This window comes from Oryzias latipes, chromosome 13 (assembly GCF_053564925.1).
Source record: "Oryzias latipes strain Hd-rR chromosome 13, Olatipes_Hd-rR_3.1".
NCBI lineage: Eukaryota > Metazoa > Chordata > Actinopteri > Beloniformes > Adrianichthyidae > Oryzias > Oryzias latipes.
This window is the reverse complement of record NC_136249.1, coordinates 13,948,501-13,966,112: the sequence shown is the minus strand read 5'-3', so window position 1 is coordinate 13,966,112 and position 17,612 is coordinate 13,948,501. Positions and strand designations below refer to the sequence as shown.

Below are 17,612 nucleotides of genomic sequence, written 5' to 3'. Positions count from 1 at the left end.
AAAATAAAAATTCGAGCCATTTTCACGAATTTTCATGCACATGCCGCTAGCTGAAGTCTTCAACCACCTCTGTAGTTTTGTCGACCTTTGACCTCAGGAAGAGGCCGCCATCCTGAATTAAAAAAAAGAAGCACTTCTAATATCAGATAGAAATGAAAACTTGTCCTAGGAATTTTCATCAATCATTTAATTTAACACCTCCAATACTCTACCCATCATTAAAAAGCAGTTATGGAAGAAAGGTTACAATTATAAGCTGTAGATTTTAAACAGCGTGCGTGAGGCGAGCTCACAAAAGTGGCGTTCTCCTATTACACATTTTCTAACAGAATAATATGAAAATTGAATGTATGCATCCATGGCTAGAACTGAACACATTAATATATGTCGTATATTGGATACAAACATAATAGGAATGTGGACGTGGTTAGCAATAAAAACGTGTTACTAAGAAAATGCAAAAGTTTACTTTTGCTGATTCATCTAAAACCGACACCGATTTGTTCGTTATTCCCAGATGACCAAAACATAAAATGGTTGCTATGGAGAAAAAAAAGGATTTTCTATCAACTTATGTTGTAGCTCAAGTTACCAGTGGTAGAATCTTTATGTGTTTTTCTGAGTCAGTTGATGATGCTGATCTCTCACGAGGAGCTCATGCAGCGCATACAACGCTGCTTGCGGCTTTATTTATTTTTTATGATTTCCTTTGCAACGATAGAGTAATTTTACTTTTTTGGGGAAAAGGTAACCTAAAAGTAATCCAGGACTCATGCGTTTCAATTTTGAAAGATGATTTTCGAACAAACAACCTGTAATTTATGTCAGTTCTGAAGTATTTTGCATAACACTAATGTTTCCACATCTGCATATTCTTCTCCTGACCAATTAATGAACCAAAGTCACATTTCTTGCCAATGACAAAAACATTCCACCTAAAAATATTTGAGTGAGAATATAAAAAAATGAAAACAAAGTGACACAAGACAGGAAAGAGTGTCTCAGAAGAAATTTAATTTTCTATGAAAATGTAAGCACGGAAGAGGAAAAAAAATGTTAGAAAGACAGAGAGAGAACCGTCATGGCTTTGATGCTAACTTCATACACAGGACAGTATAAAAAAAAGGCACCGGCTTCTCTTTAAACTCCAGACTGAGCCGATTAAGTGAAGATCTCGTCAGAATGGGGAGGAGCCAAGGTTAACAAATGACAGGAAATGGTGGGCGTCTCTTTCTACATGTGGTACAAAGACGCTTAACCTCTTTACTCGCCTGCGGTCACATACAGAACATTTAGTCACACCTGGATGGAAGTCCAGCTCGTCACATGTGGACAATCATTCCAGGTTTGGTTGTTAAAAACAGGCCACTTGTGGGAAAGACACACACACATATATCTATCTATATATCTATAGATATACAGATATCTATAGATATCTATATCTATATATATATATATATATATATTCTCGTGTTTTTATATTTTATTTAAATGAATACTGGGTCTGCCTTGTTTACAGTCCGCCTCTAAAGTTATTGTGATGAGTTAGAACAGAACGGAGGCTATACATTAAAGACAAACTCCCATGTCAAAGTATAAAGGTAAACATAATTGTACCTATGACGCTGTTTGTTACAAACATTTTCCTCACAAAAAGGTTTAAAATATTTTACATATTTAAAGTGCTTTTATGAGCACTGAGAGATCGGCTAAAAGAGAAGATTTTGAATCAGCACCCTTCCACAGTTCTGTTCTAGACCTAACAGGAACACACTCAACACCGTCCCGCCTGGAGGCATCACTTCTGCAGGCGTCGCGAGAGGCGGGATTTCTTAAGACATAGCGGCCCCTGGATTCCTACTTCATACATCCAGGTTTCGAAAAATGGACTTCTAATGATTGTTTTTGTTAGAGTTTCCTAAAGTGGAAAACCGTTTGCTGGCCTTAAACATGGAGGTCCAGAAGTAAGTAAGGGTTTGACTCCTCCTCTACCTCCAAGTCCTCTCTAGACAGGGGTGACTATGAGGAAGAGTTGATATGTTTTTGTTTTAATATTCAATCCCGAATATGACAATTTGTAAAAACAGAAACCTTTTTAAACAACCACATTAGCGGTAAAGAGTGATGCTGGTTCGAAAACTCTTTAACTCCACACGTCCTGCGAGTAGCGTCCCTTGGTCATCAGTTTCTTGATATAGTCTGTGGCCTGGGTGCGTGTCATGCCTTCCAACTCCTCTGCAATCTCATATAAAGCCGTCTGTACATCTTTAGCCATGTTTCTTGCATCCCTGAGCAAGAAAACAAAAAACAAGCAGGTGAGAGGTCAACTTCAAACACTGCATCCCAGCAGGGGGCACCAAATCACAAACATCCAATTCCTTGATCAGAAATTTCTCAAAGTCTAGCTCCGATCATCTTTTGATTCGTTATAAAAACGTTCCCAGTGGTCTTAATTATGATTATGCGGTTTTCAGCAAAAAAAACTGTGTTGTTTTCAAGGACATAGTTTCTGCAGAGCAGCAGTTCTCACATACACACACCACTACACACCAACAAATACAACGCACACAGCCATTTACAGGGTTCTAAGTATATTCATACATAAAGGACTTCTCTCACACGGCGCACCAACTTAAATTAACTGAGCTTAAATTTTTTTAGTCTATCAGAAAGTCGCCACCAGCACACTTTAAACACACGATTTTATCAGAATAGGTTTTAAACCCTTCAACACCAGAGCTTTAGTGATGACTTTTTTTGGACTACCAGGAATCTTTGAGTGTTTACTCTACGCAACAACAACAATCCAATGGATGCAGATGCAGAGAGAAGCGGCTTTGCACTGATGTGCAACACTTGTGTTTTTTTTCTCCACATCAGAATCCGGTGAATTTAGGGTAACTACGTGAACGGTTAAAGAGTTATTGTAGTTCAAAGAGCGTGTGCTATTCAGGTGTCGACGGCGACAACTCCATTGTTAAAAGGTTAAAGTAAACTGGAGTTTCGGCGTATTTGGGAGCCTCTTGAAGAGCAGAACCTTCCGTTGTTTCTCAGAACGAGCAGGTGAAATGCCGTTACCCGCAGACGTAGAGATGAGCGTTGTCCGTGTGAATCAGTTTCCAAACGTGTTCCTTATTTTTCTTCAGGAGATGCTGCACGTACACCTTGTTTTGGAAGACAGAAAAACAACTTAGTTGAGTTTATAAGACATCCATGTTTATGGATACACAGCAAGGAAATACTACATCTATTTTAAATCTGCTTTGTAATCGTAGTTTATTAAAATAAACTAGTTAATAACACGGTGAAACGGAACATTTTATGGCACTGAAAGTTAAACTAGCAAAGTTATGAAACAAGTGCTTGAAGATGTCCAACCAGGCAGCGGAGCCCCCTTGACCCAGTTCATGAAGGCTTCACCTCAGACACACCTGGAGCAGACAGGTGCAGCCTCACCTTGTGATCCTGGTCTCTGGAGAAGGCAACGTTCAGCTGAGTTAAAACGCCGCTCTTTTCCGCGTCCTCCAGCTCCTCCTGGTAAATGTAGTCCTCGTTCTTGTGTCTGCAGCCGAAATACAACACCGTCTCCCCGACCTCTTTACCTGTGTGTGTGGGGGAGGAGCCACAACAAGAAACAAACAAGCGTGGGTTAAGGAGGGAGCCTTCTCCACACACACGGTTCAGACACAAGCAAAGGGGGAGGAAATGGTGAGGGCATCATCACCCCGATGAGCAGAAAATGTCTTTAAACCCGTTTGGTGAAAAAGCAGCGTTTGTGTCAGACTAAAATTAACCTAAAAGGGAAATTAAACTTTAACCTAACAAAAACAAATGATTAATCATAACTAATAAGGCAAATCAAGCTAATATACGTCTGTCACCACAGTCTATTGGAGCTATCATTTGCCTACAAATGCAACCTGAAGTTAGCAGTTCTTTCAGTTTTTAAAAACAAAATCCTGTTCCAGAGTCTCTGCATCCTCCTCCCGTCAGCTCAGAACTCCCCCCACAGATGTTTACTCTTTATATACAGATGTTTACTCCCCCCCCAAAGAGCACCTTGCTCTTTGAGCCAGCCTCTCTCCTGGATGAAGCCCATGAACGGAGCGATTCCTGTCCCCGGGCCGATCATGATGACGGGGTTCGTGGCTTTGAAAGGCAGGCGGAACTGGGACTTGCGGATGAACATGGGAACAGTCGATTTGTGACCGTTAACCAGTTTGTTCTTCAGCCAGTTTGTCGCCACTCCTTTGTTGACCCGCCCCGTCTTGGTGGAGTACTCCACCACCACGGCACAGATGTGGATGCTATTGGGGTGAACCTGCAGAGGAGACAAGTTAATAACAAGCTACACACTAAAAAACAAAAGTTAAAACACGGACGCTCGCAGTTCCTACTTTAGAAGAGGAAGCTATGGAATAGTAGCGAGCCTGGAGGCGAGGCAGCAGCTCACACAGATGATCAACCGGAGGCTTTAAAGAAGGCATGTCCTCCAGGATGGCCAGGATGTTCCTGCAGGAGTCCAACACCCACGTCTGGTAAAGAGCCTGCAGGCAGACAGAAGAGCAAATGTTTGCAAAATTAGCTATTGTAGCATCTAGGAATCAGAAGGAGAGTGCTGTATTTTGGGCAAACGTCTGAATTACCTTGCCCTCGGGGGAGGAAGAGGCCATCTTGCGCATATTTTCCTGGTCTTTGGGCTCGGAGGCGTACTGTGCCAGTTCGTAGAGGACGTTGGTGCGGGGAGGGTTCATGATGTCCAGGTAGTGTGTGAGGGCAGTACGGTAGGTGGTGGGACAGGGAAAAGGATGCTTTTTGTTGGACTCCTCTGCAAAACAAAGCAAAAAAATCTACTGAACATCTTAAACAGGATTTTTACTTTATAGCATTTTAAAGTCAGAATAAAACTAGAAATGAAAAAGAAGTGAAATGTATCAAAAACATGATTGTTTTAATAAATAAAATAACAGAAGTACATTGTCTATCATTAAAAAAACAAAAACAGCAGATGTGAGTCAATAATCTTTATATTATCATAATGTAATAACAATATCTGTTGTGCCAGAACTGGAGGCAGTTTATGGAAGAAGAGCTGACTGTGCAGGTTTGGATATCAAGGCCTTTACAACGAGTGCTGCAGGTCAAGGTGCTTTGTGCTGTGGCCTCCATACCATCAAGGTTGTTCAGGGAGATAACCACATCAAGGTCCACACCAAGGATCTCTCCCAGTCTGTTCACCAGTGCAGAGTCATTTGTGGGGAAGACAGCAACATGGTCTCCTGACTCGTACCTGAAATAAGGGAAAAGGACGACTTTAGACTCTGATTGTGAGATGTTCCTCTAGAGCTGCTTCACGTCTTTCACACAAGGCTCACCTGAGCTTGGAGCCTGTGATGTCTAGCTCCAGGTGCATAAGATGCCGATCCCCTGCTTTGTTGAGTCTGCGGTTGACGGTGACGGGAGCCAAGAAGGGGTTTTTAGCATCAAAAGGCCTGCAGGCAGAGAAACACGGAAATATTCATTCATGCTGCAGAAACTCATAAAGATCACAAAGACATTTCTCAGGCATAAAAAATGTTGATTTTCATGACTGAAGTATTGCTGATGTGTTTTCTGTGACACCTTTCAACAAGTCAACACAATCTGCAAAATTCAGGTCTTTCTGTCCACCAGGGGACAGACCGTTTCACCTCAGCCAGGTGACTTTTGGTCAACTTTAAAGTTGATAGTACATATGTAAGTCTAAAGACGAAGAATGACTGGGCAGAGAGCCCCTTGTATAAACATCTGCAACCACACTTACGGCTTTTGGACCTCAAAACTCTTCAGGCGGCCGATTTCTCCGGTGAACACTTTGTTCATGTTGACGTCGTTGTGGAGCTTCAGCTCATACTGCCGGATACTGAGGGGGGAAACGGATGTTTAAGAGATACGGCGAGCAAAACAGCTGACCAGAACATTCAGAAACACAACTTTAGGTATCAAAGAGGAGGTTAATCCACCAGGTACAACACAAGAGAGAACCTCAGATTATTCTCAATCGTACCTGAGTTCATCTGCTGAAGCCTCCACCCCAAAGTGCTCGCAGACGGCCGGCCAGAACTGCTCTCTCCACGAAACAAAGTCCTCCTCCAGGCTAAAAAACAAGATTACTATTTTAAAAAGAACTGACAACTAATGCACTGACACATTCTTGATTTGTTGAAATACAAAATTCAATTGAAATTTGATTTTTTTTTTAAATATCCTTTCTGAAGCCATCTTTACTTGGTTATTAAAATGTTTTAGTATAAAAGGTTTTTGCTGAAAATCAAAATATTCTGACATATAATAAAAAAAAAAAAAAAAATTTCTTCAAAATAAACCAAGACTTTAAAAGAAAACCAATCTATGAATTATTGCCAAGTTCCATGACCGGGGTTTGGGCCGCCGAGGCACCCGCCCTCGCCTGCCACCCAAACCACATTGCACCGGCCTCTTTTGAGGTCTCCAACGGGTGGTGGGCCTACTCAGATCCAGGAACAACAGTGCGGTTTCCGTCCTGGTCGTGGAACAGTGGACCAGCTCTACACCCTCTTTAGGGTGCTGGAGGGATTGTGGGAGTTTGCTCATCCAGTCCATATGTGTTTTGTGGATTTGAAGAAGGCGTTCGACCGCGTCCCCCGTGGTATCCTGTGGAGGGTGCTATAGGAGTATGGGGTCTGGGGAGCCTTACTGAGGGCTGCCCGGTCTCTGTATGACCAGAGTAGGAGTTTGGTTCGCATAGCTGGCAGTAAGTCAGACCTGTTCCCGGTGGACGTTGGACTCCGGCAGGGCTGCCCTTCATCACCGGTTCTGTTCATTGTTATTATGGACAGAATTTCTAGGTGTAGCCAGGGGCCGGAGGGGGTCTGGTTTGGGGACCACAGGGTTTCATCTCTGCTCTTTGCAGATGATGGTGTCCTTTTGGCTTCGTCGGGCCGGGACCTCCAGCGTGCATTGGGGAAGTTTGTGGCCGAGAGTGCAGCGGCTGGGATGAGCAACGCTAAATCTGAGGCCATGCTTCTCGACCGAAGAAAGGTAGTTTGCTATCTCTCGGTGGGTGGAGTGTCCCTGCCCCAGGTGGAGGAGTTTAAACATGTTGGGGTCTTGTTCACGAGTGAGGGGAGACCGGAGCGTGAAAGTGACAGGTGGATCGAAGCGGCGGCCGTAGTTTTGCGGTCGCTGTATCGGTCCGTTGTGGTGAAGAGAGAGCTGAGCCGAAAACCAAAGCTCTCAATGCAACGGTCGATCTTCGTTCCAATACTTACCTATGGCTCTGCGCTCTGGGTCATGACCGAAAGAACGAGGTTCGAATACAAGTACAATACAGAACCGCTTCTCCTCCACATCGAAAGTCTGGATGCCTCCTGGACGCCTCCCTGGGGAGGTGTTCCGGGCATGTCCCACTGGGTGGAGGCCCCAGGGAAGACCTAGGACACGCTGGAGAGACTACGCCTGTCGGCTGGCCTGGTAACGCCTCGGAGTCCCCAGGAGGAGCTGGAGGAAGTGGCCAGGGCGAGGGAAGTCTGGGCATCTCTGCTTAGACTGTTGACCCCGCGACCTGGTTCCGGATAAGCGGAGGAAGATGGATGGATGGATGGATGGAATTATTGCCTTATGCAGCTCTTGTTCGGCTTCGCCATGTTTTTCCCAAACTCGCAAATCAATCTCCTCAATACTAAATACTAAACTCATCCATAAAGAAATTAAATAGAGAAAATCTGTAAATGAGCATTATTATGGATTTGTTCCAGTAATTTAAGTGCCAGTTTTACTAAAAACCTACTGAAAAACATTTACTGGTACACAAATTAAAATAGTGGCAAAAAACAGAGAAATGAATCATTTTTGTACTGCTTTTCATTCTTCAGGTGGCCATAATAAATGCTTTTATTTTTCCACTTTAAAGAACAGCATCATCTTTTCTTTAGTGGTCCATCAACAAATGAGGTTCACGACATGTGTGACATTTTGTGAGGATCTACAATAGTCTTAGTTAGCAGGTGACTCACTTGCTGTCGTCGTCTCCCAAACCGAGATCAAAGATGCGTTTGGCTCCAAGCTCCTCCAGCCTTTTGTCCACGTATTTCCCCATCGCGTTGTAGTGTTCGTACGTTTTATTTCCCAGCGCAAACACCTGGAGAATAAAGGACAACATGAAGCAACACTGGTAGCTAATGTCCACACCAGGACACGTTGATGGTGATCATGATGATGATGACTCTGCCTTCCGTTTCATCTCAGCACTGTGATAAAACAGGGAAAGGAGGAGGCTTAATGTTGCTCCAGAGCTTAATTAGTGTGTTGCTGACATGGAAGATCCTATCGAACGCACAAACACAAACAGAGAGAGCCACTCTTGCAGCACACATGCAGCTTGAATGCGAACAGAAGTGACTCGTATCTCTGCAAGATTTAGAAGTCAGAATTACTTAAAAGGCGTCTTTGCAAATGCTGCATTCCTGTTGTTACAACTGTGTCTTTCACCTTAACACAAACTTAGACCGACCATTTTCCTTCTAATCGCTACAAGAAATGACAAAAAATTATCTAAACAAAAAAGAAAAACTCAAAAGACGCCACATGTTCAGAAATATTGTAACAAACGGGTTGCTGGAGCCTATCCCAGCTACTGTGAAGCAAAGGTGGGGGTAAAGCCCGGACAGGTAACCAGTCCATCCCAGGTCTTTACATACATTCACAACAATTTAGAGAGACCGATTAACCTATAAAGCACATTTTTGGATTGTGGGAGGAAACCTGAGCAGCCAGAGAAAACCAACGCGTGCAGAAAGGACCCAGCTGGGATTCAAACCACAGCCTTCTGGCTGTGAAGTGAAAGTGCTCACAACTTCCTGACCCTGCAGCCCTGGCTTTTAGATGTGAAAGCTGGGTTCTAGAACTTTAATTTTAATCTTAATATTCTGGTATTACATTGTTATGGATTTGGCTCTTTTTTTTTAAGGGTTACTTTAGCCTTATGGAGGGTCTGCAGGGAGAAACTCACAGTGTAGTTCAGTCCAGAGAGGTCTTCATCATCGTTCTCCTGCAGCCAGTCATAGAAGTCCTGGGCGTTATCCGTCGGGTCGCCTTCACCGTAAGTGGCCATACAAAAAATAGCCAGTGAGTTCTTGATCTCAGACATACGGGCCAGTTCCCCCTGCAACCAAAACCGTCGTTTTAACCACGTTCATGTCTGCAACCTTCCGTTTTCAATAAAAAGAGGCTCCATGCACTAGGAATGCAGAACTCCTCTGACAGTTCGCGCTGTGACAGACCGATTCTCCTTCTGCAGAAGTCTAGCAAAAAGTCTCATCTCCTGTGTGCTTCTTCACTTTATTGAGGAAAAAGTAAGAACCCTGACAGTACTACTTTACAACATGAAAGTGTTAGACATGGGCCCACTGGTCCACATTACCATGGTGTACTCCTCTGGATCAGCAGCCATTCCTTTCATGCCATAGCGCTGAGCATCTTTGGACAGCCTGTTGGCAAATTCCTCTGCTGTTCCCGTCTGGGAGCCGTAGAACACGATGATGTTCTTCCCCTGTCCACAAACATAAAGAACCTTCTTTACACTGTCCTGCTAAAGCACACGGCTACAGGCCAGACCACAGCTAACTTTTCCTGTACTTTTGCAAGTAAAAAAAAAATTAAAAAAAATACTGAAAATAGAGCCTAAAGGCGTTTATTTAAACTACCTGAAGAGAGTCAGGACTGGAACAGAAGTAATAAAATAATCTAGAAAATGTTTCTGAGATTCAGAGCTTTCTATCCAGTCTGCTGTAGCCAACAGGAAAAGGACATTTAGTGCTTAGGAGCTAAAAGTAGATGAAGCTGACAAACCAATTCACTTACAGTTTTCTTCATCTTCTCAATGAAACTCGTCTCTCGTTGTGAGACTTGTCTGTATGGGGAAAAAACAAAATAAAAAACAAAAAGCGTCTGTAAACATGCAGCTGAACGTTCCACATCAGTAATTATTTAAAAAAAAAAAAACACGTGGCACACAAATAAAGAAATATATACATTTGCAAAGTAGCTCTGACACAAGAAGGCCTTCATAAACGCTTCCTAGTCATGTATTCCAACAAAAAGAGGCAATACAATGCGCATTAAAAGGGAAGAAAAAAATGTATTTCTCCTCCTTGTAATCAACAAAGCCATTTTCTCCCCTCTCATAATGTACAAGACCAAAAACACAAGCTAACTAACACCAACAAATGTGGATTTCTTAGGTTAAACACATAGTATATTTATACATTAAAAAGAAACGTTTCCATTTGTGTTTTTGGAATAGATGTATTACCTTATTTCACAAATATATTTATGGATTTATCTTCCTTGATTTGTGGTTGAAGATCATTCCATAACCTGATGCCCTGTATTGAAACACAGCTCTCCTTAACTTTAGTTCTAAAGTAAGGTTTATTAAAAATTGATTGTACTCTTTTTTTTTTTTTCAAATTCAATTGGTATTTTATGAAAGGTAAACATTTATGATGAACATTCTACATTTATTTTAAAATACCATATATTTTACTGAATTGTAATATATTTACAGTAGTTTAAATAAATTAAGGAGTAGATTAGTCCCTTTAGTTACTTCCGGTGATTATTCTTATTTAATTCAGGAAACTAGAACACCTCCCCACATTTTAAACTATATTGCTTGAAAACTTCTGAACGGACAAAAACCAATCTCTTCCTTTATTGATTATTAATCAAACTCAGCAGGCTTTAGTTCTGATGTTTGAAAGCTGGACTTAGAAGACCTTTACTCTGCAAACATCAGGGTCCAGAAAACTCGGCTTCCCTCAAGTTCATTTAGGAAAAGACGGTTCTGCTTCCGTCTCGTGATCATTGCCAGAAAGAAGATTCCAGGTCAACATTTGAGTGTCAAACAGAATGAAGAAGAAGCGGAATCAAAGCCATCATTGGTGATAAATGAAAGGCAGCAGCATCAAACGTGAAGCAAACACCTGTGTGTCTCTTAACATCAACATAGGAGACACACACAAAAAAAACCAACATGTTAGAATTTCTGATGGACTTAAGAAAGAATAAAGCGTCAGAGAAGAGAGACAAATTTATTCATTTGAGCAGTGTATTTTGTTCATGTTTTCTTCTTCCATAAATGAAATCAAAATGAAACGTTAACAAGAAAAACAGAAAATAAATGCATTTATTTAAGTGGTTTCAAGCATTGAGTAGATTCCTAGGATGACACACTCTAGAAACTCCACGCTATTGTTAAAAAACAAAGTCAGGATTTGACACAAACAAAAAAAAAAGACTTAATTTATTTTAGCATTGTGCCCATATTAACTAAAAAGAAACCAATTTTTGGCTTTAATTAAAAAGACCCACAACGCCAGTTTCAGACCAATAGAACAAAAAACATGAATAGAGGAAAAGTTGTAACAAGGAATAAAAGACTTTTGACAAAAGGTCACTAATGATACATTTCTTAATGTCAAAAAACTGAATAGATCTGTGCGTCTTAAACAGCTACAGCAGCCATGTTTCAATATTTTGTCCAAAAGAGTTTATTATACCTTATAAAAACATAAACGTGCAGCTCAAATAAATCCATGGAGACATCAGTCGATGGGTCCTGCATCCTTTTCTTTCAATACATTCATTGAAAATGGCAAATATGGACAAATGGATAGTTTGATTTTTTAGGAGTTCACAGGTATTTGTGCTGATTTTTTGCACAGCTGATGTTTTAAAGCATCTACAGTCCTTTTTGTCGTCCCAAACAGTTTCAAACATTCAGGCCAACTCTAGTTGGTTTTAAGGCATAAGTATGCGTGTGAACACTATCTGTTTTGTGTACATGTCGACAGGTGGACATTTTTGCAACTAACAGGTGTGTTTATAACATTTGAGTGTGTGTGTGGACAGGCTCCGCCCTTTTTTTTTGTTTGTTTTTTTTTACATTTGAACCTTACCATAATGATTAACAACCAGTAAACTTGTTGCTTTATGCTGCTTCATGGTCTTATCCCCCTTCCCCTCCTATTATCACCCCCTACCCCCCCTCTCTCTAACGTCCCTCTCTCTTCTTCCCCTCTTTCCTTTTCCGTCCGGTCCAACACCAAAGATTTTTAGACATGTTTGAAATTAATAAAGTTTGGCCTCAATTACAAAAGGGGTTTATTCAGACATACCTTTGGTTTGTCTGAAGATTAATAACCCCTCTTGTTAAAGTAAAATATGTCCAACCCAAGAGGCCCTCAGCTCTCATCTGTCTGCCCAGCTGTTGGACAGGACAAGTTAAAAAAAAAAAAAAAAAAAAAAAAAAAAAAAAAAAACATTCAGGCCAACTCCCCCCGTATTACTGCAAATTATTGGGTTGAGAGAAAACAATGATCTTTTGATTTTACGATGGTGTTTAAAGTCAAACAGAAATTCCATGTTTTTCTTACTAAACACATTTAACGTCCCTATCCCATTTAAATCCACTAAAACAAGTAACCATGATGACAAGAGCTCCGACTGCTGCAAGCAAAAACCACCGACAAGTCACTTACATTTAAACTTCAACTTCAGTAGTACAACCAGTTCCATGCAATCCCACATAAGCAGCTCTTAAAAAAAAGGGTTTTGTTGCCCTGGAGACACTTTACTAACCTCTCAGCAGCATCTCTCCTGTCCTCTGGCAGCGAGAAGACGCAGCCCATGACATGCAGCCCTGTAGCTCACAGCTTCCAGCGGCACTGTTGGCTAGGCCCGGCCTGAAGCCTTCACGCTCAAAATCAAAACCAGCCTCTCCGCAACCATAGCATGGAAAAGTAATTACAGTCCAGAGCTGCGAGTGGAGAGTCCCCAGATTTGAGAGCGTTCTGCGCCTCGGCGGCTCAGATGCAGAGGAAACTGTGTCCTTTTCCTGTTCTGCTCCCTAAAAGCTGCAGCATCGGCTCTCCGCACAGATCCCTGCCAGCCCCGTCACTGTCACTGAACACAATGGTGGGAAACTGACCTTCCCATGAAACAAAGTTGAGCTGCGAGCCCTGCCCGTTACTCACACAAACACACTGAAATGATCAGGAGCTGTACATGCAGTCCTCGGCTCCGCCCCCTTTTCCGCCGGGCTACCAAAGGTGCTAAAAACAAAAAAAAGTCTCCAGGATCCATCCTGAGGCTTTAGAGGACCGACAGGGAAAAGCAATGTTTGTTTTTTTTTGCTTTTCCTCCCCTTTTCACCCTAAAGTATCCCCTGCCCCCACCTCAATGGAGGATAGAGGGGAATGTCATTGCCATGGTAACCTCATTTGTCATAAAAGGATTGCATCTGTGACACGGCCCAATGGCAGACAGGCTTAGTCCAAACACAAAAAGAAACAGGAAGGAAAAAGAAAAGGAGTCGCAATAAAAGAAATGTTTCACTTTACACTTTTAAGAGAAAATAAAACCCAGACGCACTCTGGTATGGAATCCAGGAACCTTTAAACAGAAACAAAAAGCAAAAGGAAACATATGGAAAACTACCCCCCCCCCCCCCCCCCTTATACAGTTAGGTAATCATGTAATCATGGCCCCTTTAAGAGGAGGGGGAGCAGCTCGCCACTTTGATTGCTCTCTTCCTGCATCCCTTCTCTTTCCAGGAAAACCCATACTGCAGGGAACACTGTGGCAGATAGCTACCCCCCCCCCCCCCCCCCCCCCAGCCCCTACACAAAAAGTTACGTCAAAGCAGAACCTAGGATGAGAACAAAACAGCCATTTTTTCCCCCTGTAAGTGGACCTGATGAATACAACAGGGTCACAGGAAGAGGTTAGGAGATACTGAAGGCTGCTGCTGGTGAAACATTTACTGGAGTCTTAAGCTGTGCACTCTCACACACTTCTTGTTTCAAGGGCTTTACACTTCCACACAGAAGACAACAGCTTCCATTCCCACTCACAAGCCCTGATCCAGAAGTGAGGCAGCTGGAATTTAAAGACAAAAAGGTAGCAGCCGATTCTCAGCTGCTTCACTTCTGGAGTCTGTGGCTGGAACCCACAACACAACCAAAAGACACACAACACCACAACATCAAAAGAAACAGCTAACATGTAGTTAAAAACCACAAACAAAAGGCAGATTCCAGGAGAAAAAAAAAAACTCACGGTGTGTCGATCTTTTTAAACTCTGGGATGGGCTCTGGCTTCTTACGGGACATGAAATAATAAACGACAAGGCCAATGATGAGGGAAAAGAGGAAGAGGTCCAGGTTGCTGAAGAGCGGCTCTTCATCCCCAACGGGCTCGGTGTGGGTCTCTGGCTCCATCTCTGCAACAAAAGTTCAGTTTTAGACGCCAAAACTAGTTCTGGGGAGGCAGATATACGCTGGCAGCGTATCACATGTTTTGAGGCTTTTGTGCACTCATTCATGGACAACGCAACAACAATGAAGGTTTTTTGATGCAGCAGGAATTTCTTCTTGTTGGTGCGTGACACCAGCTCTGTTCATACTGAACTCCACCACAGGACACCGTGTTCTGGGATGTCAGGTTTCAGAAAATTCATCAATTCAGGTTTGTGCTAATCCTAATCCTTTGGCTTAATCTCAAGTAACCCTTGTGCTATCCTAGGCACTTTACCATTGGGAGTTGGGTCATCTAGACCCACTAGACAGTGCTCTGAACCTTTTTTCTTCAATGATTTGTGATCTTCACTGGTGTCCATGGATTACATGAAATCTTTCCCACCTTTATCCACCTTTGTCATGGTAGGGAGAACACGTCAATGTGAGGGTGGGGTCATCTAAGATAGCACAAGGGCTAGAGAGCATGACATGGCAGCTTTAGCTAACCAAACTTACTCATAGCAGACAGATGATTTACTGTCGAACTCCTTGAACCGTTGGATGCCTCATTGAGTGGGGAAAAAAAAAAGAGGAAGCCTCACAGGCTTCTTGTGTAAGAATTTCTTATGAAAACCAGTTTTATGCTCAATACGTAAAAAAAAAACCACATCAGATTTAATCCCAAAATAAAACTAATGACGACACCAGCTCCCTTTTTCTCAATTTACTACCACATGATTAGTTTCCTGTACAAAATTGTAGATAAGGACTGTTGTAATGAAGAGGCCCGTCTCATTTCACATATGCAAAAGACTTGTCAGCACTTGCTCTGTTCATACTGTAAAGCAGTTGACAATTCAAAGTCCAACATCTATTAATGTTCGGCCTCTTCTGATCAGTATCAGGATTAAGCTTGATTGCTAAAACTCTAAAGAACACATTTTAAATGGACATTGATTTGTTTTAGTTGGTTGAATGTTTTTATTTTGAGTTTTAGAAAGTTTTTAAAAGAATATGTCTTTTAGTGCACGGGTGTATTATCAAGCATTACAGATTTTAGCTAATCTCTTGTCTTTTTAATCCGTTATTAGCTGGGCCTCAATAATTGGAATGTTTTTTCACCTTTTTTGCTTATCCCAATTTAGCCTTCAGTAATAGTTTAAAAATCTAGTTATAGTGTAGCAAAAGTGTACAAATAGAAATGTTATCAGGAAATCAGCAGAGGTTATGATATTTAACAATATTTTGCCACAGAATATTAAGGAAATGACCAGACAAAAACTTAAAAATAATCTCCAACAGTCATTTTCTTCATATAAACAAAAACAGGTGATAAACTAAGCAGGTGAAATCCCATCAGGATTAATTAGCAAAATAAAGAAAACAACCTCTGGAGATCACACAGCTCTGCAGGCCTGAAATGAACTGTGTGGGAAAACTTGACCACCAGGAAAATAAAAAGTTATAACACATTAATAGTTGTAGTTGGCGTTTAGGAACACAAACTCAGCGTCTTAGCGCAAAGGTGAGCGCGAGACCACAGCTCCACATCATCATGACAATCCAGAAGCATCCGTTGGGATCATGACTGAACCCTAACACACCAGCGACAGCTCAGGTCACAGCCGTGAAGCTGCAACTCGAATGTTGCAGTGACAGCCACGAGTAAAATGATGTCACAAACTCCCACGTAAACTCAGCTCCAATATCCATTCATCTCCCAAAATATATTATTATTCACTTGAAGGGAGTTAGCTAGAACGGGCTACGGCTACATCCTGAAACAAGTGGAAAAAATGTACTCAGAAGGCGAATATAGACACATAATTTCTACAACTACAACACGTTTAACACTGTATTAATTCAAGGGTTAAACGTGAGAAATGAGAAATAACTTTGCATGATGTAAGTAGTTTGCGTAACACAAGAGAGAGCCAAACAAATCTTTCATTAGAAAAGCTCATCATGTTTCACGGGGATGGTGGTGCGTTCCGTCGGGTCGTTGTGAGAGTCTGATGACGCTGCAGCACAACCCCACAAACTGCCAAAACTGACACTTGGTTTTAAAATAGTCTAAAAGTGAAGTTAAGAGTAAGTCTTACCTGCACTTCTCCTCGTTTTCCAGACTCAGACTGCGCTCAATGCGGAAGGAAACTTTACGCCATGAAGGACCAAACCAACTCCACTCAGTCAGCGGGGGGAGGAGCCCAAGCGATTGGATAACCAAATAGACTCACTGAAGTCACGTAAGCGGTTTTTGAGAAGTTAGGACTTGACTTCAAGCAAATGTAATCAAGGTTATAACGCTAACTTCCTTGTAAACATGGCTTCTTAATATTAAACTCGATCTTCTTTTTTCCCCACATGGACCGGTCCGCCGTATCTCTGAGGACTTGAACTCACGTTATTGAACAACCGTCAAGGTGCAGCAGGCAAAGGGTCATGGTTATGTAACAAAGCTAGAAAAGCAGATTCATCAAATGTGCCTTGCTCAAGTTACACAGCGTTTATGCTCTCAGTGACAACGACACGTGGATGAGAGCCTGAAGGCCAGAAAACGCCAGGATTCAAAGAATTTTATACAGCAAAAACTATGTTTTTATGATTTATAGTACACTAAAATAGGAATAATTGGGGAGAAAATAGTAGCCTACAATACCTAGCTGCTCTTTAAGTCTATTTAAAAAAGACTAAATCTTTGAAAAATCATCACCCAAAAATATGATTAGATTTTTTCTGTCTCTAATTCTTAAAAAGCATGAATTGAATTTGTTTAATCAAAGTGTTGGAAATGAACCGGTAAATGTTTTTCAGCACTACTGTAACTATATCTACTATCATTTTCATTAAATCGATACGCTTAGGATACTTTGAAACACTTTTGTCGTTTTTTATATTAGTATGTCCAAAACATACTCGCATATTTCTGCTTCCATGTTTTTTTTTTATTTAGTTCCTTTTTCTACAGTTAGTACAGGGCTCTGTAAAGTAAAACTCACACAAGATACTTTTTCCTGTCAGAAAGCACAAAAATGTGAGATCACATTATCCACCCATCCATTTTCTTAACCTGGGGTCACAGGGTTGCCGGTACCTGTCCCGGCTGTTGCCGGGCGAAGGCGGGTTACACCCTAGACAAGTCACTAGTCTGTTGCAGAGCACACAATCACACCCACACACACTCATACATGCACACCTAGGAACATTTAGAGTTACCTATCAACCTATGAAGCATGTTTTTGGACTCCCTGGAGTGCCTGGAGAAACCCACGCATGCAGGGGAAGAACACACAA

The 17,612-nt window shown here is 41.8% G+C and overlaps 1 protein-coding gene across 2 annotated transcripts; it reads right to left on the bottom strand.

The window, feature by feature from the left end:
• Positions 1–994: 994 nt before the first annotated feature.
• Positions 995–16,838, bottom strand: porb (P450 (cytochrome) oxidoreductase b). Of its 2 annotated transcripts, XM_023961388.2 has the most exons (16): positions 16,421–16,838; positions 14,140–14,302; positions 9,880–9,928; positions 9,440–9,568; positions 9,029–9,181; positions 8,034–8,158; positions 6,047–6,136; positions 5,804–5,902; positions 5,376–5,492; positions 5,172–5,290; positions 4,647–4,828; positions 4,398–4,547; positions 4,060–4,321; positions 3,457–3,602; positions 3,079–3,164; positions 995–2,288 (listed from the first exon to the last, which is right to left on the bottom strand). In XM_023961388.2, exons 2-16 carry the CDS (start codon positions 14,298–14,300, stop codon positions 2,144–2,146), a joined length of 2,013 nt encoding a protein of 670 aa, XP_023817156.1. In that variant the 5' UTR covers positions 14,301–14,302; positions 16,421–16,838; the 3' UTR covers positions 995–2,143. The 2 variants fall into 2 exon arrangements, with proteins under 2 accessions (XP_023817156.1, XP_023817157.1); XM_023961389.2 differs by lacking the exons at positions 14,140–14,302; positions 16,421–16,838 and adding an exon at positions 12,661–13,203.
• Between the last annotated feature and the right edge of the window lie 774 nt (positions 16,839–17,612).